The 25,419-nt window shown below is 42.2% G+C and overlaps 2 protein-coding genes across 2 annotated transcripts; both read right to left on the reverse strand.

Moving 5' to 3' along the window:
- Window positions 1–2,366: 2,366 nt before the first annotated feature.
- On the reverse strand, window positions 2,367–9,378 carry patl2 (PAT1 homolog 2; the record flags this gene model as incomplete). Its single annotated transcript, XM_083994155.1, has 19 exons — window positions 2,367–2,400; window positions 2,489–2,629; window positions 2,795–2,892; window positions 3,000–3,140; window positions 3,525–3,681; window positions 3,819–3,961; window positions 4,054–4,107; window positions 4,193–4,299; window positions 4,694–4,811; window positions 4,929–5,052; window positions 5,135–5,209; window positions 5,819–5,967; window positions 6,068–6,142; window positions 7,599–7,763; window positions 7,861–7,914; window positions 8,005–8,067; window positions 8,157–8,428; window positions 8,954–9,107; window positions 9,355–9,378. The coding sequence occupies 19 exons, from the start codon at window positions 9,376–9,378 to the stop codon at window positions 2,367–2,369; spliced, it is 2,148 nt and encodes a 715-aa protein (XP_083850281.1).
- Window positions 9,379–11,355: 1,977 nt separating this feature from the next.
- LOC311002711 (transforming growth factor beta-1-induced transcript 1 protein-like) lies at window positions 11,356–25,078 on the reverse strand. Its single transcript, XM_083994160.1, has 11 exons — window positions 24,904–25,078; window positions 18,673–18,821; window positions 18,532–18,587; window positions 18,011–18,147; window positions 17,845–17,920; window positions 17,230–17,314; window positions 16,001–16,270; window positions 15,288–15,461; window positions 15,111–15,192; window positions 13,883–14,031; window positions 11,356–12,120 (listed from the first exon to the last, which is right to left on the reverse strand). Exons 1-11 carry the CDS (start codon window positions 24,914–24,916, stop codon window positions 11,854–11,856), a joined length of 1,458 nt encoding a protein of 485 aa, XP_083850286.1. The 5' UTR covers window positions 24,917–25,078; the 3' UTR covers window positions 11,356–11,853.
- Between the last annotated feature and the right edge of the window lie 341 nt (window positions 25,079–25,419).

Genomic DNA, 25,419 nt, shown 5'->3' on the forward strand with positions numbered 1-25,419 from the left:
CGCAATGCAATGTGTAGGCCTACCCCTGCCCAGATGTGTGCAGCTGCTCTACGCAGGCCGGCCAACCAGGCTCTGACTCAGTGGTTTGGTTTGCAGCCAGTGGAATCTGCCAACTGTTGAGTGTCCAAAGCTGGTTGGCAACTCCGCTTGACGACAATGTTGCTTTAAACCTGCTGCAGACAAACAGACTGACAGCTGCAGACACAGTGAGAGTCAATATATATATGATGATGGAGAGATGACATGTTAAATATCAAAGCATTACCAGATGATTTACCCTCCACTGTGAGCAGCGCTCGAGCGGAAATGAAACGACTTTGTGCTCTTAAAAACAACATTTCTACGCAACACTTCTAAAATGTTGATTCTAGAGGAACTTCTCAGTCTTAAAAGTTTCATATAAACACTGTCTGATTTCACTCTTGAACTGAGGAACAACATCTCCTGTTGCTGTTTAGTTTGGAGCAGGGCATCCAGGGACAGAGGGTCTGATAAACACAGACATGCAGATTCAAGACAGAGCTGTAATTTAGAGACCTCAAACACCACGCTGTGCTCTAAGGGTGTGCCATCAATACTGTATTACTGCTGAAACAAAGCCAGCAATACAGTATCCACTGTATAAAACCTGCACACAACATAATCAGAAAAGTAATGTGAAAAATAAGAATGAATAATTAAATTGTTAGATATTTACAATGTAAGATAAGATGTCACCCTTAATCTCTGCCCATGTAGATTGCTATACTGTCTAGGAATCTACAGGACAACTTATTTTAAACATTTAAACACATGCAGAGACGGAGTCTGTTTATCCAGTGTGGTGCCACATTCCTGCTGACTTGGAGGCCACATACGTCTGCCAATGCTAAGATTTTATATCACTTTTATACAGTCTGGTCACTGACAAACCAAAACACATTAAAATGGGAAAGACATTACATTATAGCAGTCTAGAGTTAGGGTCTCATATGAGCACATTAAATCAGTCAAGTGTGTATTTGAACCTGTCACCCATCACATAAATGAGTGTGTGCTAATGATGATTTCACCTGTTCCTACTGTACCTGCCTCACAGTTACTATTCAACTTCCTTTTGCTGCAGCATCTCCTGTTCTACTTTCTCATTAGTGTACCACCAGACATAACTTGCCCAGTGAATCAAATATCCATCTTTAATTTACCCTGCTTTTCACAGCATTAGGAAAATTAAAATTTGCATTCTGCAGCTTTAGGGAGTTACAGTGTGCATAGTCACGTCCTGTTTTGCTGCCACCGCCAGTTTCTCCCTTCAGGAATGTCACACACTGGCGTTTCAGCACAAAACAGGACAAATAGTTGAGTTAAAACTCAGTTCCTCAGTGACTGCAGCACAGATTTGTAAGAGGTTCGATCTAAACCAGAGTCAAATGTAACCTCATCATGACTTGTAAAGAAGCTGCCAATCTAACTTTGTTAAGTCTTTTCCAACACAAAGCAGAATAACATAAAGTCAGGTGTCGACAACTTTGCATCATGTGCCCATGTTGCTTCCACAGTCAAAGTCCTTCACTTGCTCTAATGAATGTCTTGAAAACCAGAGCAAACTGATGAGTATTTTTAAAGATTTTTTTTATTTATATTGCAAGTGCTCTACAAGGGTGCAGTTTAAATTATTCCTGTTTCCAAATTAATAGGCTACAATAAATAAAAATCTTTTTACAACTGAAACATCTAACATGGAAAATTACAAATACACCATTATCACTACACATGTATACACAATGCATGCTTTTTTTCTTTTTACAAAAACCCAAAATTGCATGGTTTTATGTTGATGGCCCATGCCACGATAACTTCTTTAAATGGTTATTATAATGAACATATAGGTTCAGCAGTACAATCATAAATTAGTATACAATCCTCAGCCTGGTCACCACATTGGATTTGTTTCAGATCGTATTTGTTCGATGCCAGGTAAGTAAATCAGCGCCAGCTGCCCGTTCATGTAATCTTACAAGTTACATCACGTGGCAATTTTCATGAAATGATTTCAACACTTGGCAACAAAAAGAAATGAAAGAGAAAAAGTTTGTAGTTTCTGAGTAATGTGCACTGATGTAACCTACTGGAGACCAAAGGGAAGAAAGTAAAAATATTAGGTAAAGGAAATAAAAAAAAGGGAAACAGTTTGAGAGTGCAAAAATGTGAGGGGATGAGGGAAAGGAATAAGAATCAAGGCATTTTAACACATTTCAGATTATATTACATAGTTTGTTGTAATGAACACCAAGTAGTTTTTGTCAGGGCTGCGCTTCCGCTCCTTTCACTCTAGTGTTCACTACAACCTGGTCATTAGCTGAACTCCTCATTAGCTTCTGTCCACCTTAAGATGGAAGAGCCAAGAATCCAGTCGCAGACCTACATAGAAGATATTTGAATCAGGCAGGGTCCTACACATTTAGTGACAGTATGAAATATCTTGTTTAAATCTAAAATAGCAACTTACTCCATGTTGCTTTTCAGCTGATGCACAGTTCTCTTGTCCAGGTAGCGGCAGAAGAGCGTGAGCAGGTTTGAAGGCAGAAGGAGCGGCTCCACTAGTGAACACTGAGACAGCTGTCCTGCCACCTGGAATATTGTGTCAGTCCTACAGGACGACAGGGTCACAAATGTCAAAATCCAAGAAGAATATTGAAACTCATTTTATTTTTATTTTATTCAACCAGGTAGGACCCGTTGAGATCGAGATCTCATTTGCAAAGGCAACCTTGCAAAAGAATATTTGACCAAAAAAAAAAAAAAAAAGACCCACCAGGTCTCAAAGTCACCGATACTGGGCTCTAAGGGAACACCTGAAGAGAGCAGCTTCTCTCCGTGGGACAAGAGGGCATACAGTAAGGACAGTCCAAACTGAAAGGAAAAGCAGTGAGTGAGCAAACCCCTGCTCAAACTTCCAATAATATGACAGCAAATAAAAGTCAAACAGGAAGCGCACACACACACACACACACACACACCTTGTTCTGACATGTCAGTGTAAGAGACTCGTATGTCGATAGAGACTCCGATGATGTTAGATCTCTTAGGACCTTAATGAGCTGGCTGAACGCCAGGCGTCCAATCACATCTCTAAGGGGCAGGTAGAGAACTGGAAGTGCCTGAAAAGTGGATGTCGTAAGATTCATTCCAATAGCTTTACAAAGTAAAAACAAGAGATGACAAGCATCGAAGATTCATTCTTGACCTTTTAAAACAGGCTATGTAAATATATATGGGAACACAAATCATAAACCCTCAACCCTCACTATACTTTATAGAGTTTAGATTATTCAACTGACAGATTGTGGACTTGGTGCTGTTGGTCAGACACAAATTCCTTTGGCTTGGAAAGATTATAAATTATGCCATTTTAAAGACTAAACAATTAATCAGTAAAACTACTAAACAGAAAAGCTTTAAATAAGAATTTTCATCTTATGGGTTTTATAAGAATAAAAAGAAAATCACAATTTAACTTTCACATAAATAACATGCCCCCTTACCTCTTCAGCATCTCTGCTCATCAGCGTAGGAAGATTAGAAGTCACAATATGCAAGATTTTCACTGCGGCATCATGTTTCAGGAACGGGAGCAGGCGTGCAAGAAGCTTTTTGCCTTTTGAGACCAGCAGGAAAGGAAGAAACTCCCCTCCTGAATCTCTACATCAGAAAGTTAATTGCCGAGTTTCAGTGTCAATCAAAATCTTAACTAAGTTGGTGCAATTTCAGTAGTAGACCGAAAACTGTGCATGAACACAATATCACTTGTTTCAAGGGGCAGGGAGGATATGACTCACAGAGGGTCGTAGTGTTGCATCTGGGAGTAGATGTACTCCACCTTCCTCTGGGTCTTCTCCATCAGCATCCTTTCTTCTGCTTCAGATAAGACTGTGGCCTTCATCCTCTCCTTTTCCTCCACCTCCAACAGAGTCATGAACAACTGCAGAGCGAACAAGTGTGACCAAGTGTAAGGACAAGAGTAACGGAAAAACAAGACACGACACTGCATCAAAACAAATGAGCAGCAGCTACCGATTCTATTTTGCTGAGGACCTCTAACCGCTGCTGTTTGGTGTCTTTGTGTTCCTGTAATGTGAAAACAACAGTCTCAATATCAGGATAGATTGACTGACTGCACAATGTTATGATTTGCCTGAAACACACAACTCACCTCAAGTGGACCATGAGCTTGAACTGCATGAACTGCACCAATTGCGCGGCGAGGCGAGTAACATGTGGACACAGCAACTTGACCTAAAGAGCCTTCGATGTGCACCACTGGAAGACCAAGAGGCTTGTCATTAGACAAACATAGTGCAGTCAAGGTGTTTCACAAGTTGGAAGATCTTGCATAAAAGCATAGTTTTAGTTTCTGATACGATTGAGGTGAAATAAAATTGTCTTTGTAACAAAAATCCTTTGCTAAGTCCTGACCACCGTCTGAAGGTGCAACTCTTTAGCCCTAACACCAATGTAGAGCAGCCTGTATATAGCTCAAGGGAAACAAATAGGAAAGGAGTTGCACATCAGTATAAAACCTATGGGTCACAGGATTAAAAAACAAAGGTGGAGAAGAATACACTAATGTTCTGAGAACAAGGCCACCCCTGTAGGACACATCAGATGGCAAATAGGTGAGGCAGTAAGACAATGTAGGTGACGACAGAAGAACCTGGTGTGTAGGTGTCGGTCTTTGTGATGTACGGTGTGGTCAGCTTGGGTGGCTCCCTCTTCGTCCTGATGCCCAGCTCCTCCTCAGCCATCTTGGCCTCTATTCGTCGATAGTACTCCTACGACAAATTTCAATACATGAGCTGTGAAAATTCATGATCTTTCTCCTAAAAGAGCAGCAAAAGTTCCGTTATTTGCTCAACATTTACAATGAATGCTGACACTGGAGTTGTTACCTGGTAATAGTAGTCCTCCAGGTAAGGATTCTCACTCTGCAGCTGAATCATCTGCAGTCTGGTGATCCACTCCTTTTCTTTGGCCGTCATGAGGTTACGATAAGGATCCCAGCCCTCTGATTTTCTACATGCAGATCATACCTTAGGTAAATAAACCCATTCATTTTCCTCAACATACTGAATATGACAAGTTAATAGGGACAAACCTTTGGAATATACGTTGTTTTTGACTTAGTAATCGTTTGTGCTGGGGGTGGAGCTGGGTCACAGGGCCAGGATACCTGTAGGTCACACAGTTTTCTGCTTAACTTGAAAAATCTAACCAAGAGTGGTGCAATTCCTCCCAACAGCAGAGGTCGACAAAGTGCACAACTTCATTACTTTAGGAAAAGTGTAAAACCTCCTAAATGACTCTATAATATGACTTTACTGAATGCAACAACCCATTTGTACAAAAAAGTACAAGAAAAGTACAACCAGTTCCTACAAATTGTCAGTTTGGCCTTGTGAAGAATCCTGAGCCTCATCTCTCTCAAACAAAGCTCTCTTTAGGAAACTGCCGATGCAAACTGAGCTGTTCATAAATGACTGAAAGTGAAGAAGAAAAAGCTGTTTCAAAGTAATGAGTAGGTCATAAATGTAGTGGGGTCAAAAGTAAAATTTCCTAAAAGTAATGCTTAAATGAACTTATGTATGAAGAGATTCATTATTTCAACTCATAAATTTGCATGAACGCCAGGGTTACAGCACATTTTTAACTCTAAAGTTATTGAGAGAGTTTTATATACTCACGAGTGAATTTACAGTGCTGCCAATGCACTTGATACTTTGCTGAAAAAGATTTTAGACCACAAATCAAACAGTCTAGTGAGATACACAAGATCACACACCTGAAATGTTGCACTGGATTAGACGAGGGGCTGTCAAAGCAGGATGGTCTCGGTGAGTTGGCACCAAAGCGAAGTTGCATCATCTTAGGAGCCAGAGACTGAGGAGTGGAGGGGCAGCGGCGGGTCGAAGGAAACATGAATCTCCCTGTCTGATTCAGCACAAAAATCATCATCATGAAGTCAGGACAAATTTAAATTAGCCATTTGCATTGATGTATCAGTGCAGGTCTAATTTACTGTGGAATAAACCTGATTGTAATGCTGCCGCGGGGTCAAAGGCTGACGTGAGAAGATGGGTGATCCTGGCATCATTGGTGCCTGCATCTGTGAGACAAGACAAACACAGAAAACCATCAGTGTGAGTCGGTGAGTGACGTCAGGAGGCTATTTTCATCTTTATTTACAGTCTGTCTTTTTGGACCGAAGACAGACAGCCCCACCTTCTGGTCTTTATGCTAAGCTAAGCTACCTGCTACTGTCAGATATGTACTTGATAGATGTTCTCATACAACTCAGCACGACTGGTTACTAGGGGTGTCACGATTCTCCAAATCCTCGATTCGATTTGATTTTCGATTTTAGGGTCACGATTCGATTCGATTCTCGATTTTTTTTCTTTTTCTTACAGCACAGATGCCTATGCTATTTTCAGACTAGTCTAGTCTACAATCATTGGTTTTATTCATCAAATTTTGTACAGTAAATCTTATTTCAAAAGATGGGATACATATAAGTGATGAAATTTCCATAATGTATCACATTAGGCACTAATGGTCACATTTAAATAATTTCTTTACAATATAAGGTAACATGCCCCCAAAAATCATGATCCAGGGGCCAAAATTGCCCCCAAGAAGGTTTTGAAACAAATATATTTTATATCTGTACATTATCATAATTTTATTTTCATTAATTTACCGTTGTGTCTCATTATTCTCCTGATGTCGGATTAATGTAATGTAAACGAGATTTTGCTGATACGCGAGAGTCATGTGACAGACAGCGGGGCAGAGCTGCAGCTGCTGTGCTGCCATGGACCTGATGATCAGGTCCTGATCAGACTGGTGGTGGTCCAAAGTCAATCAGTCCCGGATCCTCCACCGTCACCAGATCCCCCGAAAGCCCCCGCAAATAATACATCGACAAAAAGTGGCAAGTTGCACCTTTTCGTCGGCTTATTATTTGCGTTTTTTTTTTTTTTTTTTTTTTAATCTTATAACGTCTCTGCAACATGCGGCTCTCAGTGCTTGTCGGTGTTGTGTAGTCAGAGCTGTGTCTCCCTCCTGTTTCACAGGTAGGAGGGGGACAGTAGCCCACCAGGGTTGGGTGATAAAACGCTATAAATTGTGAAATAACTTTTCTTCGATAGAAATATGAGACGTGGTCGATAGTTTTCATTCATCCATGTTTTGGCAAATATAGCCAATGATATTGAGAGTTCCGCTGCGCCGAACCAATCATGTGGCTGGAATAGAGCCAGTCAACATGTGCATTTGTTTGGGTTGCTGCAGACGCGCACAGCTGACACCGCCGGTAAAAAAAAAAAAAAAAAAAAGAGGGGGAGAGAGAGAATGAGTGAGTGTTGTCTCGAAATAAAAAGTAAAGGAAAACTCGGACCAGTGACTGACAAGACGCTTGGTGCGCAATGGGGACAACGGGCAGTTGTAGCTTGGGGGGGGATCGTCGATCCTCTCTTTGACTTCGATGCTCGAGATCGTGACGTAATTTCGATCGATTTCGATAAAAAATCGAAATCGTGACACCCCTACTGGTTACGCACCTGAGGGGGGACTCTTTGGCCGAACTGTCTCCTGTAGTAGGGTCCTCTGATGTCCCCTCTCCTGCCCCTGAAGGGAGAGACAGGATATGGCAAATCCAGGAAGTTGGAGTTCATGTGCTGACCTCTGCCTCTGTGGCCGTCAATCACACAAACTATAGCACTGTCCTAAGAAACAGAACAGAATAAGACAACTATTTGTTAAAGTAAAACACCATCATCATACACAGTAGATGATATCATAATCATCTCGAGTGATCTTAACCTGAAGTAGTGATCCTGAGACTCGTCTGGTTTTCCTGTAAGAAGGCGCCATCCACTAAAGAGAAAAAAAAGCAAACAGTGAAACATTTTTAGGTCAAAAAAAAAAAAAAAAGGTCAAATGTCTCTTAAAAAAGTTGCCACTTACATCATCCTCAAAGGTTTTATGGAACATGGCGTTCCCACAGTCAACTATGGCACTGTCGAGACTCTTCAAAGTAAAAACAAACCACAATGAAAACAGTCTGCTGTGAGACAATGTACATTTTCTTAGATAATAAATACGTTAATCTGCATCACCTTGAGGCTCGGTCGCCCCTCGACTATCCTCATCACAGCTGGGTCTTCAAACATTTGTCCTCGGCCGAGTCCTCCTCTGTGTCCTCGACCTCTGCTGCGCTGCCCAGCGGGAGCCCGCGGCACATACTGCTGCCTCTGTCGGGGAGGGGAGGGGCAGCTGTGGGGGGGAGTCACGGGTTTGGGGTCCGGCGGTGGAGGCGTTGCAGGTGGCGGCTCTCCAAACTGAAGGAGACCACCACTGAGGTCCTCTGTGGGCCCATTAGCATCAAGATCTACAACACAGATGCGTGTGGAAGAAGCCTGAGGTTACAGTACATTCAGTAAACTTGAAAGAAAGAAAATTGATTTTAGACTCTCCAACTCAAAACTGTATCTATGCAAGAACGGTTTGACATTTTGAGAAATGTGTTTTAGTTACATCTGTAGTATATACACACTGTACATTCCCCAGCTTGTTAGTTCAACTTAACATAAAAACTGGCAGTAGGGCAAACAGCTCATCTGACCCTGTCTAAGATCTGGAGCAGTTGCTTGGCAACTAGCCTTGGCTGATATCACACACACCTGCTGTCAGACTACATGTGATAATTTTATACCATCATTTCTACTGTTGGCTACATACATGTGTAAGAGTAGGTACTAAATTAAAAATCATCCAGAGATCCCTTCCCTTTCTGAAAAATTTCCAGTCTTCAACTTTTCCCACAAGCTTGAACAGGCCTGCTGTCACTTATGATGGTATGAAATGGTTAAATCGGTTTAAAAATAATACTGTGATAAAAAAGACATAAACAAACCCATTCCAAACGTCTCCTCGTTGAAGATATTTATCTCCTCATCCTCCTCGGCCATGGCCTGCAGGAGCCCACAGTCCATGCTGGTCGCATCCTCTCCATCACTCCACTCACCTCCATTCTCGGGCCACTGAGGCTCAGACACTTTGTCAGCTTCCTGGTGGAAGAACAAAAGTCAGAGGTGAAAATAGTATTTATAATACCATGACTGTAAAGAATCTAGGTGATACCAAACACTTTTTCTCGCTGCTATTTGAAGCAATCGGGATCAATAACAAATGCAGACCCAGCATGCAATGAGTAGCCCAACTTTGCTAGCACGACCTCTAGGCCCTCGTGACCCTGCCGCGCGCTCCACACAACAATATCCACGCAGTAAAAAGCTGTAACTTCTCGTGACTTACTTGTTGCTGTTCTGAATCACTCATTGTGAATTTTTTTTCCACGCTCCAGCCGACAGGTGACGGTGACTTCCTTCCACAGTAACCTGCTGTCTCTTGTCAGGGAGGGAGGCTCATTAACTGTTAATTGGACTCACCTGTGTTGCACGCGCGTCAACATGAAACGGCACGTGGCTCTCATTTCGTCTTTCTTTTGTATTTTGTATACAATTCATGTATTTAATTTAATTTATTCATGTGTTTAAAACGGGATTTGGATTCGCTCAATTATTTAGTTATGGGCCACCCTGCAGGCTTTAACTTTGTAATTGTCAGGCTCGGTTCCCCTGGGAGTAATCAGTGGATGAACACTGACATCTAGTGGACTGTATATTAATGAACCAAATCAAGGAAGCTATATGTATAGACTAGAATTGAGATGCAAAATCATTTAAAATAAGTATAAAAATATTATAGTAGGTCTGTTCTTAATCATTTAAAAACACAATTTCACACCATACAACATGGATAAGTTCATTCTATTGAATGTTTATGTCTAAATGATGACTAAAGCTCTGAAAAAGCCTGTTTGACCAAAATAAATCTCACCTTTATTTTTCAGAGATAGCAAAAGCTTTTTTGTTAACCACTGGCTATAAATCCAGTTAAATAAACTCAATATTAAATATCATGATTTATGTACAATCTGTATCTCCCTCTCCAGTTACATACACGTATTCATGTGATATTTTTGTTGTATATTCTTACTAAACTTTGTTCAGATGTTAAAGCAGAAGTAAGTGGAATATTTGTGTTAATACAAGTCTTAAAGGTGTACAGAAAAGAAAATTGAATTTGAGCCCACTTTGGGTCATAAAATTAATGTGATAACTCATCTTTCAGACGTTGTAGGCCAAACTTTGTGCAAAATTATATTTTTGAGTAAATCCGGGATGAAAGTGTGTATTTTTTTTTTCGCATTGGATAATGCAGGCGCACGGATTATACGTCAGCCTGTACACGATTCACCAGCCACTGATATTGGATCCGTCATCCGTCATTCAAACGTCTGAGACACGCACACACACACGGAGCTCGGACTCGCCCCAAGCTTTGAATATCCCGCCCGCTCGATAACGACCAATCAAATTCGTTTTCCTCACTCGGGTAAACTCGTGTTGCAGCTCGTGACAACTCGGCGCGACAAACAGGACAAACGGCCATTTCTGTACACCTTTAAATATATCTTCCGACAGCAATCACTTATATAGAGTGTTTGGTCTGAAACACGGGTCTGTCAGTCACTCTGCTCTGCTGTAAGCCGAGGAGAAAACTTTCCTTGTATCCTACAACCTTTATCCAATGAGGAGAGAGAACGGCATAAAGGGGCGGTCCTCTCTGTGTGTGCAGCCAAGGGATGCGCGTGAATGTGGTGACGTAGGGACGAGGGCGGGGACTGCTAACTCCATCGGCTGACAGGAAGTTAGCCAAAACCACCGGATCGCTTACTTCTGCTTTAAAGACCCACTCCCGTGTTTTTTGAGCTTTTCACATGTTCCTGTGGCATTTTTCTTGTGTTAGAGGACATATCAGCAGAAAAGGAAGTGCAAAATTGCATTTCTGAGTTTTTCTGCCTTCAAACTTCTGTGAACCAATGGCAGACGCAAACTGGCAGTTTCAGGGAGACTGGAGTTGAGGGTGTCACAGCTCCAGGGGAGGGCACTAGTGCTACAAGCTCCCGCCCCGCTTGCATCTGGCTGAGAGGTGAAAGGCTTCACAGCTCGGTGAATCAAGCTGCTTATCAATAAAATGTTAGTTGTTGTTTTTTTTTCTTACATTTGATTACAGTTGATCTTTTTTATTCATTCACAAAACAACAAATCAAGTTGTGTTTTCCTTTATTTTATTCTTTGGAATTATTTCTTTGGCAACTTGCATAGAGCAATAGTAAAAGAATAATGCAAAATATCTACCTTTAAACATATGATAGCTTAGTTTGTTACACAAAAACATATAGCAGTCAGCATACAATGTATAAAAGCAATTGCAGTGACACTTATAACTTTGCAATATAAAGCAAATATATTAAAGGGGATTTCGTTGCACAACAGTACAAGTCCTTCACTGAAACATTAAAACTTCACTCATTACACTGTTTTTTTTCTACCTTTGGCAAAAGAATTCAATTTTCAATATTCAATTTGAATCAATACAGTATGCAAAAGATGTACATACATGACAAAATTATTTGGCATCATTTTGAGTCTGTCAAATCAATAGTAGAGTTACATTTCATACTGCCCATCTAAATGCAGTCCACTGTTCAGATACAGAAATGAGTAGGGTTGAATGTTTCTATTTTTTCCCATCCCCCCCGTTGACTCAAATATCCTTAAAACCAAGAAAGAGACCAGCTCCACCCTCATTCCCACAGTAAAAAACACACATTGAGAACTCAGAGTCATACAGCTTCTCTGACCAAGAGGATGGGGGTTTTGGAGGAGGGGGGGTCCTGCTGAGTCCTCAACCAAAGAGTTTGATGAAGCAGGGGTGGCAGTAGGGCTTGTTCTCCTGCTCCTTGAAGCAGCCTTTGCTCAGGGGCTTCAGGCAGAAGTGACACACGAGATGGTGGGGGTGGAATTTGGCCCCCATGGCGGTGACGCAGCGGCCCAGGATGGGCTGCTGGCAGGCCTGACACACGCTGCCACGGGACTGGTGGTAGTGGGCCTCGCACAGCGGCTTGCCCTCGTGTTCGAAGAAGCTGCCGTTAACAAAGGGGCAGTAGCACTCCTGGAAAGAGACACAGCGACATTCAGTCACGGGCAGAAAACAGAGAGAGAAAACTGACTCATGGGACTGTAATTAGAAACTTTCTCATGACATCATCCCCACTTATTTTTAGATTTGAGGCTTTTTTAAACCTTTTTCATATGGTGCTTTTACTGCCTTTTTTCACTAACGCCCTGCTCACACACACACACACACACACACACACACACACACACACACACACACACACACACACACACTCAATTACACAATTACACACATGCACACATCACAACCACAGAGTGATCCGCTTGTTATTAAGCAGCTTCCCTGAAGCAGCTGTGGGTCAAGTGTGTGTGTATTAAACAAATATGAGTCTGTTGGTCTCATGACCCATTTCCAGTGCTGTAGCAGAGAGTTCAGACATGAACTACCTAAAAAGTTCATGCACTAAAGTCTGTTTATTAGGGGTGAGGGAAAAATCTATTATTTATTTATTTATTTTTTATATTGTGCAATGTGCATTTGTTCACCTTTTTTACATACAGAGAGTCCAGGTTTTGAGTAATGAGTTTGAGTAGTTAATTTATAGGCTCCTACAGTGTTTGTGTGCAGATAAATGTTTAAATGTAGCAGTTTACCTCAGTCTATATCTCCTTTTGTCAGAAAGGTTTCAGAAGCCTGTTTTTTCTATACTCTTTTATTTTTGCCTCTTTTATGCAGTCCAGGCTTTTGAAAAGAGAGTAAACATAGAGTATATATTGCTGCTGAATAAATCTTAAAAACTGACTTACATGTGATGTGTATTTTTTGGGGAAATATGGTTCCTGGAATAGTCTGTAGACAATCATAATCATTCAACTGTTTCACCGGTGTTAAAAATGCAGACTAAAAATCGAGAAAATCGGCAATATCGTAGAATCGCAATTTAAAGGGACAACGAGGAGTTTTGGAAAAGCGAAGTGTTTTCACACTACATTTATGAGCCTCCGCGCACCGTGAAATTCTTTGACCGGCGCAAGTCAGACTCATGTTTTCAATCATCAACAATTAAAGTCAGAGGTTCGAAGTCGATCACATACCGTCGTAGTTCCGACCATAAACGGCGATTCGGCGGCGTTATTCTCATGACTCGCCACAAAACGAAAGTAAGTAAAAGTAAAGAAAGCTGGTCGGCTCGACCAGCATCTCCGCCACCACTAATAATAAGAAAATAACGATAGAGACAAAACGATATATTTATCGAAAATGGGCCCATTAACAAGTGTGGGTAGCGTAGATTCATCCACATTAACGTGAGACTTTTTTATAACCAAATAGAAACTCCTCGTTGTCCCTTTAAATCGAATTGGCATACAAAAAATCGCAGAAGAATCGAATCGGGAGAAAAGCGTATCGTCCCAGCCCTACTGTTTATTGTATTTAATTTTATTTATTTACAGTAATATCTTGTGATTAAGATCACTACATAAATGTAATTCGTATTATTTCTTCACAAAACATTCAAATGTATCTGTGTCTTTAAAACACTAGTATGTAAATTCCTCTTGATGTCATTGTAATCCCCCACAAATGTTACAGAAATATCACCTATTTCACCTCATAGTTACAGTTCCTGCCCATCTGTATATGACATGACCTGTCCTTTCCTCAGCATAGACTTGATAACCCGGCAATCAAACGCTCAGTCATTTTACCAGTGTGCCAACAGTGCCACACATGGGCCAAGCAAATGTTTGGCAAACACAACGGACATTATTTATGGACACGGTGAAACACTCACCCTACATACGAAGCACTGTGGGTGCCAGAGGGAGTTGAGAGCTGAGATGTAGTTTTCCAGGATGGGCTGGCTGCAGCCTTGACAGCGGGAAGCAAACAGAGTCAAGAAGCACTGCTGGCAGTACTGCTGGCCATCACGGTCATGGAAACCTGCAGGAGACACACTCACAGCTTTAGTCCTCCATTGATAAATGTCTCATTTACTGGATAAAGCCAAACAATGTCTGAGGCTGCTCCGAGCTATTCTGCCTTGTGGTACATTAAACTTGAGTCTGGCTGTAACGCTCTGAGGGGTTTCCTGATTTGAACTGTTAGTGGCTGACAGCATTTCTTTTTTTCTGTCTCACAGCCTGTAATGTTTTCCCACGAAAATACAATTCAGAGTTTCTCTTCTTCTTCTAAGTGTTTCTCTTTAAAGGGATAGTTCAACATTTTGGCAAATTGGCCGATTGTCATAATCGCTATAGTCATAGCAGTAGGTTCATCCCTTTATTTGTCGGTGCAAGCTATTTTTTAGAATGGCGGAGCAGAGCCGCGAGCTGCTCAGAGCTAAGCTATGGAGGCTCATGAAATTTCTTGGTTTCCCTCATCAAACTCATCAAATACACAATCCAACTCCACAACGCTCTGGTGGACAAGTTGTGACCTGCACATTCACCACGCTATGAGATAATAACACAACGTTACCAGACAGAGTTGTTTTTGAGGTAAATTCATGCAAAACCGTTGATGCGTGTTGCCTTCAGGGACAGTTTTTCAGCAAGAAGACTCTGTATTTCCCTCTAAAACAACTCTGTCTGGTAACGTTCTGTTATTATCTCATAGCGTGGTGAATGTGCAGGTCACAACTTGTCCACCAGAGCTTTTGGAGTTGTTGGATTGTGTATTTGATGAGTTTGATGAGGGAAACCAAGAAATTTCATTAGCCTCCGTAGCGTAGCTCTGAGCAACTCACAGCTCTGCTCCGCCGTTCTAAAAATAGCTTGCACCGACAATTAAAGGTAACAAACCTACTGCTATGACTATAGGGATTATGGCAATGGGCCAATTTGCCAAAATGTTGAACTATCCCTTTAACACAGTGCAAAAGACTTAACAGAGACATTCAACTTGTCTTTGTAATGAACACAATCTAAAACCTTTTAGGGGTTCATATGGTAGAAAAAAAACAATTTAATGAGCATTATCTCATTTTAAAACAATGATTAAACACTAAGTGTTACCATTACCTTCATCTCCAAATGCCCGGCTGCATTTAACACAACAGAAACACTCTGGGTGCCAGTTCTTGTCCAGAGCGGTGACCATTTTCTAAACAACAGGGGGAATGAAAGAAGATATTGATTCAAGCTGCTTGTGTCAAAAATCAACTCAAATTGAGACATGTGTACGTTCAAGTGTCTCACATTTAGTATGGGCTTGTTGCATTGTGCACAGTGAGGGGAGAAGAGGGTGAAGTAGTCCGACTCGCAGTACGGCCGTCCGTCCTTCTCAAAGAAGTTGCGGCTGCCCAACTCCGCCTCACACTCGGTGCAGACAAAATGCTCCGGGTGCCACACCTTTCCTAGAGCCGTCACCACCTGCGCCAGAAAATAATGTTGTCAATTTGAGTTCAGAAAAAAAAAAAACACATTAAAGGGATAGTAGCATTTTTTTTAGAGTGGGGTTGTATGATCTACAAATAGCCCCTAAGTACTTTAATTGCAGTAGAAGACTCTCTGCACTCCTCCCGTTAGCAACGCCAGCCCATAGCCCTGCCCAGAGATTTACAACATACAGTGTTGTGAACAGACCCAAAGAAACGGCCTATTTTCGTGGCCTAAAAGAGGGTTTACCTGAAAAAAAATACACAGTTCCATTGTTCGCTATAATATAATTTTTTCCAGCCCTTCAAAGTGCAGGAAAAACACAGTTTTTATTTGGACCTAACCAACTGCTGATCGGCAGGTGCTAACCCTGGATACGTGAGTTGGTTAGGTCCAAATAATAACTGAGGAGTGCAGAGAGTCTTCTACTGCAATTAAAGTACTTAGGGGCTATTTGTAGATCATACAACCCCACTTAAAAAAAATGCTACTATCCCTTTAATATGCATACAGTACATGTGCTGATAACTTGCCTGTCCTACTACTGGCTTCTGGCAGGCTGAACAGTTTCCCTTGGAGGATGTTTGAACTCCTTGTCGGCTCAGGTCTGACTGCAGCAGCCCCAGCATGCTGTCCAATGAGCCGCCAGATGAGGCCTGTGGGGGGGCGATGGGCTGCTGCTGCTGCTGCTGCTGTGGCGTTGGCTGAGGCTGAGGCTGGGGCTGAGGCTGAGGTTGAGGCTGTAGCTGAGGCTGAGGCTGCTGCTGTGGTGCCGTCACCACCGGAGTGATGGGCACAGCTGGCTGTGGGGGGGCGGTGGAGAAAAAAGGAAAATGATGCATGCTGCATCTGTCTTTGGGATTTCAATTCTCCAAAAGTGAATCGTTGTTCTACAGTTGGTCTGTGACTGTCAAGACTGATAAATGAAAATGACTCAAACACTGATTCACAACAGTGGTATTTTTTGTGTGTTTCGGGCTTATGTGTTCAAAAACAGTAAATTACAGATTATAAACTATAATTTTTCAATTGTTCTTCTCATTTAAGTCAATAATTACCTGATTATAAACAAACTAACTCTGAAGGACCTTTGTTAACTGTTTTTTATGAGCCTACACTGCTGCTCTCTGCTGGCTTTCTGTGGTAACCCTGGGAAATGGAGGAAATCACTTGCCTAAGTAAAATCAGACAAGAGCGTTTTAATGAAAGTAGATATCAACACTTAAATCAGTCATAAGTTAATGGCAGCGGTATCCAATCATGTGTTTTCCTCTGTTTCCATAACACTGTGCTCATGTTTGTTCATAAGCCACAGCTGGGGTGCACACTGGAACCACGCAACCTTATAATGACTCCACCACTTCCTTTGCTGACTCACCGAAAAGGAGAATAACCATATTATATCCCACACCAAATGTAGATCTATAACTCTGACTTCCAACTATCTGAAGCTATTTTTTGATGCAGGAAAATATCTCCACCAAGACTAATTTCCATCCTCAGACCATATCTGGTGACTGATTTATACCAGGAGGCATGAGCTGTGGCCAGCCCACACAGAGCGAGGGGAGTCATCGTGAGAGTCAAGCGAATGTCTACGAGAATCAGAGTCACAGCGAATCAGTGAATGAGCTGCGCTAAAGCTCAGAGCAGCTGGGAATGAACGGCAGAAAAAAAAGGGCAGACTGTGGACCCACGGTGAGGCCGTGGACAGGTTCAGTCTCTCTGTGACTCTTTGATGCTGCTGTGTGTGGACTCTTACTGTGCTCTGGACTCTGAAGTCGGACAGAGAGGCCATCAGCTTGTCCAGTTCCAGTGTGGCTGATGTTGCTGAAGGCTTCGCAGAGCTAAGACACACAAAAGACAAATATTGTTTTAAAAAATGTGCAAAATACCCAATTCCACCTAGACCTGCATAATATAGAATAAAACCCAGGCGGTGACTTGTTTTATTGAATGTTTATTGAGTTTATAGACGACTGCTAATTCAACAACACACTAAAACTAAGCTTTGGTATATGTCAAAAAATGTTTTGAGAGAACCACATGATCCATCTATGCATGTTGCAAACCTTTGTCATGAAGCATAATATTTAACATTTAATTAATTAGATTGCTCACACACAATGAGATAAATTAGAGCTCTTGCATAATCTTATTTGTAGCTCGGCCACCCAGGGCAAAAAACAAACTGTGTGTGTGTGTGTGTGTGTGTGTGTGTGTGTGTGTGTGTGTGTGTGTGTGTGTGTGTGTGTGTGTGTGTGTGTGTGTGTGTGTGTGTGTGTGTGTGTGTGTGTGTGTGAGCAAGTAGACGTCAACTTTCTAATTAACTAATTTAACTTGTAGAGACTCTACTGTAGTTTCTTAAATGTGCTACCTGGGGGAGGAGGTTGTGCCTTTATCCTTAATCTTCTCATCTTTCTTAGAAGAAGGGAACTGGGCCAGGATCTCATCTGAAGATGAAAACAAAGTCATTAGAAAATATTTAAAAGAGTTAAACAAAGGGATGTAGAAAACACACACGCACACACACATTAACTAACCTGTGATGTTGAACTGTGTGGCGTTGAGCTCCTGTAACAGATGGTCCAGTTCACTCAGACCTCCTCCCAGCAGCGAGGAGGAGGAGAAGGCTGGAGGAGGATCTGCCGTGCGGGGAGAGCGTGGTTTACACACTGTGCTGTAAGAAAGATTAGACCCATTATAAACCACTCTGTCACTAATGTGGGTGGATTTCATCGTGGTCACTTTGTCATGAATCATAGGTGACTCTTTGAACCATGTCTATTCATTAAGGAGTCACAGGGCAGCTGAGGACTCTTATTGGGCCACGATGGTGGTTTAAGATCTAAAAACGGTCATTAACGAAATTGGCCTAGAGATGACGAATGCATTTCTTTTGTACTTGATTCCTTACTATGTTTGGGAAAATATTTTTCTCACTCTGTTTGATCAAAAATGTGAATCTTGATTCATATTCACAGAAACATAGACTCTGATAATCATGAAAATCAAGAAATACATTACAGTGAACTGGGAAAATAGGTTAAAAAGCATCAGTTACCTGTATAATTTGTCTGGGTTGGAGTTCTGGGAGGACTTCATTGCAGCAGAGACAGTCTGAGAGGCAAAACACATGCACAATCCATCTGTATGGGTAATACAGAGAAGAAAATTTGTTTTTCAGGCTCTGTGGATGGCCTACCTGCTGTGGGGTGTAGGCGGGCGGTGGCGGCCGGCTCTGGGCCGGGTCCTGGGCGGCGGCATCGGCATTTTGAGGCGGCTCGGAGGTGAGCAGCACCGGACATCGAGCCAGAGGAGAGCCGGTGTTCTCCAGATCAGCAAGGAGAGCGTCTGGAGGTGAGAGAGCGGGAAAGACACTGAGTAAGAGAGAAATAACCATGTAACGCACGACAGCATGGATGTGATGGAAGTTTGGATGGATTAAATATTCAGTTTAGCTTAGGTTGATTTGTAACGGGAATAGGCCTGTGCATATTCTCATTTGTCCAGGTCATAGTATCTCAAAGGAGGTTAAATCGAAAGCAACTGGACTTAGTTTTGGTCGGACTTTGTCCCAGCCTGGTCAGATGCGTACATGAACTGATGAAGCCTCTTGGATGAGAGGTAAAACGTCTTCCCAGACCAATAACTAAGTCCAGTTGATTTCGATTTAACCTCCTCTGAGATGTAACGGGAATAAAAACACAGTTTACAACTTCCCATTATGTAAGTGTGTATTTAGTAGGGGTTTCATTTTTTTTTGGGGAGGTTAAAGGCATATCAAAAGACTAGGGATGTCACAATTACTTGCGCAGCGCCACAATTAATTGATCGCAAAGATTCCTAAATACCGTCACTTAAAAAAAAAAAAGATTATGTATGAACTGTGTTGGCAGATGTGGCGCCAAAGTAAAGGTAAATGTACAGATACTGGTCCATTTACCTAATGTAACATTGAATTGGTAGGAATTTAAATGCTAGAGTGTCATTTGTAATTTAAAAAAAAGATTAAAATTAACTTAAAGCAGAAGTAAGCTGAATGTTTGTGTTAATATAAGTCTTAAATAGTTATATCTTCCGACAGCAATCACTTATATAGAGTGTTTGGTCTGAAACACGGGTCTGTCAGTCACTCTGCTCTGCTGTAAGCCCAGGAGAAAACTTTCCTTGTATCCTACAACCTTTATCCAATGAGGAGAGAGAACGGCATAAAGGGGCGGTCCTCTCTGTGTGTGCAGCCAAGGGATGCGCGTGAATGTGGTGACGTAGGGACGAGGGCGGGGACTGCTAACTCCATCGGCTGACAAGAAGTTAGCCAAAATGACCGGATCGCTTACTTCTGCTTTAAACATTTGGTATCTATGATGATTATGATTTTTTAAAGAATATTTTTGGGCTTTTAATGCCTTTAATTGACAGCACAGTGAAGAGAGTGACAGGAAATGGGGAAGCAGATAGGGGGAATGACATGCAGGAAAGGGCTGCCTGATGCGGGATTCGAACCGGGCCGCCTGCAGTGAGGACTATAGCCTCAACATGGGGCAGCAGCTCTACCAAGTGAGCTAAACGCCGCCCCAGTATGGTATTTTTAACTATTTGATTTTACACATTAATAGTGCTGTAAAATTAATTACAGTAATACATAATAATTGTGATAATCGCAATAATTCTCTGACAATAATCGTACCAAGAAAATCTGTAATCGTGACATCCCTACGAAAAGACATAACAATTAAGGAATGGATGCAGCGACACACTGGATGACAGACAGACAAACACATGGGGTTAAAACACGTACAAACACATGCACAGACAGTTACGTACCAAACACAACAATACGAGGACTGAGAGGGTAGTTAGGTGGCTCAGGCACTCCTAAAGGAGAGACAGACAGCCTGTGTGTGACCGGTACATGACACGAGGAGGACAACAAGCGTCCCCCCCCCCCGACACACTAATCAGTCAGAGGACAGAGACAGTCAGAGAGCTGCATAACCACAAAGATAATCCATGGACACAGTGCAGTTATAAAGAAACACACACAAAACATTTCTGCATTCATATCCCGAGACATGCCAGTATGAAGAGGAAGCAGAGGAGGAAGTGTTTTGGCAACTGATATCTAATCCCCCCCCCTACACACACACCGGCTCCAGTCCTAAACACAGTCGTTCCACACTGAAGTGGAAGCTGCTCAGAAACTAAACTCTCTCAAGCTTTCCACCGAGCAGCTGTATGACATCATTCAGCGCTGACAATGTCCATGAACATGCGACTAAAAGGCCAAAGCAGAGTGTGTGAGAGGTGGACTGAACATGAGCCGTTACAAACTCAGCATTGGAGCAGAGAGACAGAGAGTCAGAGAGAGAGAGGGAGGCGGCAGTTTTAATGGCTTCTCATTGTTTCTCCTGGGGAAACGCTCACTTTTCCCAGAGCTGATAACACACTAACTAACGAACCGCTGCTTTTCCCCAGATGAAATGAATGGGGACATAATCAACCACACTTCTTAATGAAGAGCTCAATCAGGTCCTCTGTCAGATGAGCTCCAATAACACATGTTTGAGACCACTCATTGAATTACAAAGCCGATTTTAAATAGGATGTTTAACACAATTAAAGGATAATCACACACAGCACCCCCCTCCCCCTCCCCCCTCAAAGCGTCTTTGCTCTTTGGTTCAGGCTGCATTTGTAAATAAGAAATTGTTCTTAATTGCTTGCCTGGGTAAATAAAGGTTAAATTAAAGGGACAACGAGGAGTTTTGGAAAAGCAAAGCGTTTTCACACTACATTTATGAGCCTCCGTGCGCACCGTGAAATTCTTTGACCGGTGCAAGACAGACTCATGTTTTCATTCATCAAGAATTAAAGTCAGAGGTTCGAAGACGATCAGATACCGTCGTAGTTCCGACCATAAACAGCGATTCGGCGGCGTTATTCTCATGACCTGCCACGAAACCGAAAGTAAAGAAACGCTGGTCGGCTCGACCAGCATTTCCACCACCACTAATAATAACAAAATAACGATAGAGACAAAACAATATATTTATCTAAAATGGGCCCATTAACAAGTGTGGGTAACGTAGATTCATCCACATTAACGTGAGACTTTTTTTATAACCAAATAGAAACTCCTCGTTGTCCCTTTAAATAAATAAAAGGGGCAATCAAACATTTTTTTAAAAACGGGTTGTTCAAAACAGTCAAAGACCAAAACGTCCTGACTTTGTTTCACCCATATACATTCAATTTGTTCAGCAAATATTTAAAGCTTTCAGAAAAATCAAACATTTCTAGTTTCTAGTCTAATTTCTAGTCTCATAATTGCACATGTAATCACGGTCACTCCAACGTGATGTGAATTCATTATGCTACTGTTGTGCAGACTGAAACAATACTCCTCATGACTTATAAACTGATCTTATTGAGTAAAATTGGTGTCATGACCGTTTAAATACACTAGATAACAGTGGACATTGTTAGAGTTTTAATGAAGAGGCAAAAAGTCCGTCATGCTCCGTGTCGTTTCTTCACACAGGACACAGTAACTTAGGATTGTTGACGTTAAGGTTTTGTCTCTTTATCTGTTTTTGTCATCAGATTGGATCATGTGTTTTTGCGATCTGTTTCGACCTCTCCTGATTGGTTTTCAGGAACGGTCTCATGTTCTTTCAAGCTGATACAGCTGACTGATGTGGGTGGAAAGCATGTCCTGTGCACTGGGGTTGTTGTTGTTGTTCATCACTTATTGTGACGATAAATAGATCTCCTAGCAACCCGCTGAAGACACCTCTGGAGCTCAAGTACCTCCGGTTGGGTATCACCGATCTAGATCCTGGCGTGAAACCCGTTCAGGACGGAGGAATAACTACACGCAGGGCCGTTGCTAGGAATTCTGGGCCCCCTTAAAGAATACTAAAGTGGGCCCCTACCCCCTAACTTTTCCATCTTTTTTTCTTAGACTACGTATGTATTATCATTTTTTATTTAGCCTACTTTGTTTTGATGCTAATGCAGCATTACTATGAGTATTAGTCAGGGTCTTATACAGAATAAATCAGTCATACAAAGATTAGACTACTGGGGTTTTTTTATGGGCCCCACTGGGCGCTGGGCCCCTAGAGTTATCATCACCTTTCTCCCCTAGACCAGTGGTTCTCAACTGGTGGGTCGGGACCCAAAAGTGGGTCGCGGACCCGTTCTGGATGGATTGCGGACAGCTGGTCAAAAAAGTAAATAATATTTAATGCACATCTGATGTTGGACATGTCTTTTATTTTGAAAAATAACTCATATTGAAAGGCACGCGTCACGTGAACACATGCAGTTGTAATGGTCCTCCTCAGATTCTTATTATTTGCTCTGAATGCAAAGATATCAGTTTCTTATTAATGTGGCCTGAATGCAGTGAATCTTGTTTTGTTTTGTGGGTCTTTATTTTGTGCAATTTGATATTTATTCACTTTTGTGAATATGCTCTGAATGCAGAGATGCATTAGAAGTCAAATATATCGTTTTGTTGGTCTCCATTTTGTGTCATGGTCCTCCTCAGTTTCATTCATGTGCTCTGAAATGCACTTTGCTCAATAAAGAGCAAAATGAGTTTTTAAAGGCTTTAAAAAAAATCTTGGTTTGAATTCTATAAAAGTGGGTCGCGACTGAATGACCATGGGAAAATGTGGGTCCCAGAGTGAGACAAGTTGAGAACCCCTGCCCTAGACAACGACCCTGACTACACGTCAGCAGGACGACAGAGGCAGGACCTGGAGTGATAAAGGGTCTGGAGCCCACATTAATAATGTGCCGTTGGCGTCTAACTGTTGTTTTCACGCTCAACAATCACATTGACATTCTTGTTTCCTTTACAAACTGATATCATGGTTGTCTGATGAGTGTTTGAACCAGTTGTTCCCTCCACTCTGGTACAGTTGTGTTTCAAACATCTGTGTGGCCACCACGGTCGTGGTAGACATGTTAAACATAAACACAACCGGACGCTTCACAGAAGGCCTGAGCTCATCCCGGCGGTCACTTCTGTCCCAGATGATTCACACGTCTGGTACGAGCATGTGGTGAGAACCTTGTGCATATACTACTTGCCCTCCTCCTCCTCCTTGCTGTGTGTCTCAGTCTCTTACACACACACATATACACACACACACAGACACACACACATACTTGTACAGACTGAACTGCTCATATAAGGAGTTGAACCTCTCTCAATGGGAATTATGACCATATTTAGAGTTGCCTGCCGAGTTGTTTGTCTTGGCCAAAGACCTCTGTAACAAGTGGTCTCTCTCACCGAAAGCCTCGCCAGATCCGATGCATAAACTTACAACAGTGTCGGGGCAGCAGCATAAACTGAGCGTCCTGAACATGGCCACTGCCTCGCTATAACGCTCAGCCCAGTCGCTCCGTCTCAGTGTGTGCAATCCAATCCAGATGTGCCTTGGCAACATCAGGCCTTTCCTTATAGAATTGCTCGAAAAGCATAAATTCCTGAGTTTCTGAAATGGACTTTGAGTTCCTGAGCGAGCAAATTGGGCAGTTGAAGCAAAAAGAGCCCTTTCTATTTTCATTGAACTCTTGTGGCTTTTTGAAATAGCAATGTTGCCCTGGGCTATTTCTGGGCCTTTCCAACACTGCTATTCCCAAACACACACACACACACACACAAAGCATCTCATAATGTTGTTCTGAGAAAGAGAGGAAAAGAAAGAAAAAAACAAAAACTTCCCTCTCCACATCTTTATCAGTAGAAAGACAGACTCCTCCTGGATGCTGGACACTGTCCTCTTTCATGTTTCCTACCCTTCAAAATGGAAGGCACTCTGTTTAACATTATGCGGATGCCTCTCCATCCCTGATTTGTTGATATTAATGGATGGAGGCGACCTGCTGTGGACCCCTTTAAATCTAATTTACAAAGAATTTATTGAATTTGCCGCCCATGCATGCATGAAACGCTCCACGGCGGTCGAGCAGATATAGACCCTTATTGTATTACAGTGTATTCTTGTGTTACCTGTGTGACTATGTGTGCATGTGTAGCCTGACAAAAACACACTTCTTCAAATAAAACATTCAACATCTCTACAGAATGAAAACACTGTGGAGAGGATGAGAAGAGCATTATAACAAGGAGGATTAGTCTTCATAGATATGATACGCTGTCATCTGAAGATAAAAACCTTCAATGAGAAGTTGGAAGTCAGCTTATTCTTAACACCCTATGGCATTCAATAAAACTCATTACATTACAGCTTCATACATGTCCCTATGAAGAAAAAAGGGTAAAGCCAAAGCTGCCAGAATCAACAGGGACCTTACTTCCTCTGTTTGGGCACACCACCCCTTCCCAAAGATCCCCTCAAGATATCCCAACATGCAGTTAAAAGCAGGCTAGACAAACGGGAGAAATACTCACCCAAATCCTCCATGGTGCGGTTTCAGCCGAGCGTTTCCCTCTTTTATGTGACAGGACGCGGACGCGGGCAGCATCAAGTAGTAGTGATGGGCGAGTATCAAAGGCCAGAGAGACGAGCCTCGGTACTATTGTCTGCGTCGGTCCTCGGTAACTTCTCGGACACCGTTATCCGCCGAGAGAGGAGGAGGAGGAGGAGGAGGAGGAAAGGGAGGAGGAGGAGGAGGAGGAGGGCGTCCCGTTTCTTTTTCCTACACGACTGTCTTCCTGTGTAATGCCTACCAGGACCTCAGACCGGAGAAGGCGTAGTTAAATAAATGTGGTTACAAACCCCGCATACCCCGGACACAAGACGTCATCCTGGACATTCCTAGTCCTTATTTGGGAGACAAATTGAAGGAACTACAACTGGACGAGCTGCTGCTGCTGCTGCTGCTGCAACGATATCTACTTATGAACTTGTGTCAGAATAAAATATTGGAAAAAATGGTCTTTTACAGGAAATAACCCGGGAGGCAA

This window comes from Trachurus trachurus (assembly GCF_905171665.1).
Source record: "Trachurus trachurus genome assembly, chromosome: 19".
Taxonomy (NCBI): Eukaryota; Metazoa; Chordata; class Actinopteri; order Carangiformes; family Carangidae; genus Trachurus; species Trachurus trachurus.

What these genes read in the sequence shown, in the direction of transcription:
- LOC311002711 (XM_083994160.1), bottom strand. An exon ending in CACACAGTTCAACATCACAG is followed by an intron (nt 17,921 to 18,010) that starts GTTAGTTAATGT and finishes TTTCATCTTCAG; the next exon opens with ATGAGATCCTGGCCCAGTTC. An exon ending in AGAAGCCAGTAGTAGGACAG is followed by an intron (nt 15,462 to 16,000) that starts GCAAGTTATCAG and finishes TTTCTGGCGCAG; the next exon opens with GTGGTGACGGCTCTAGGAAA.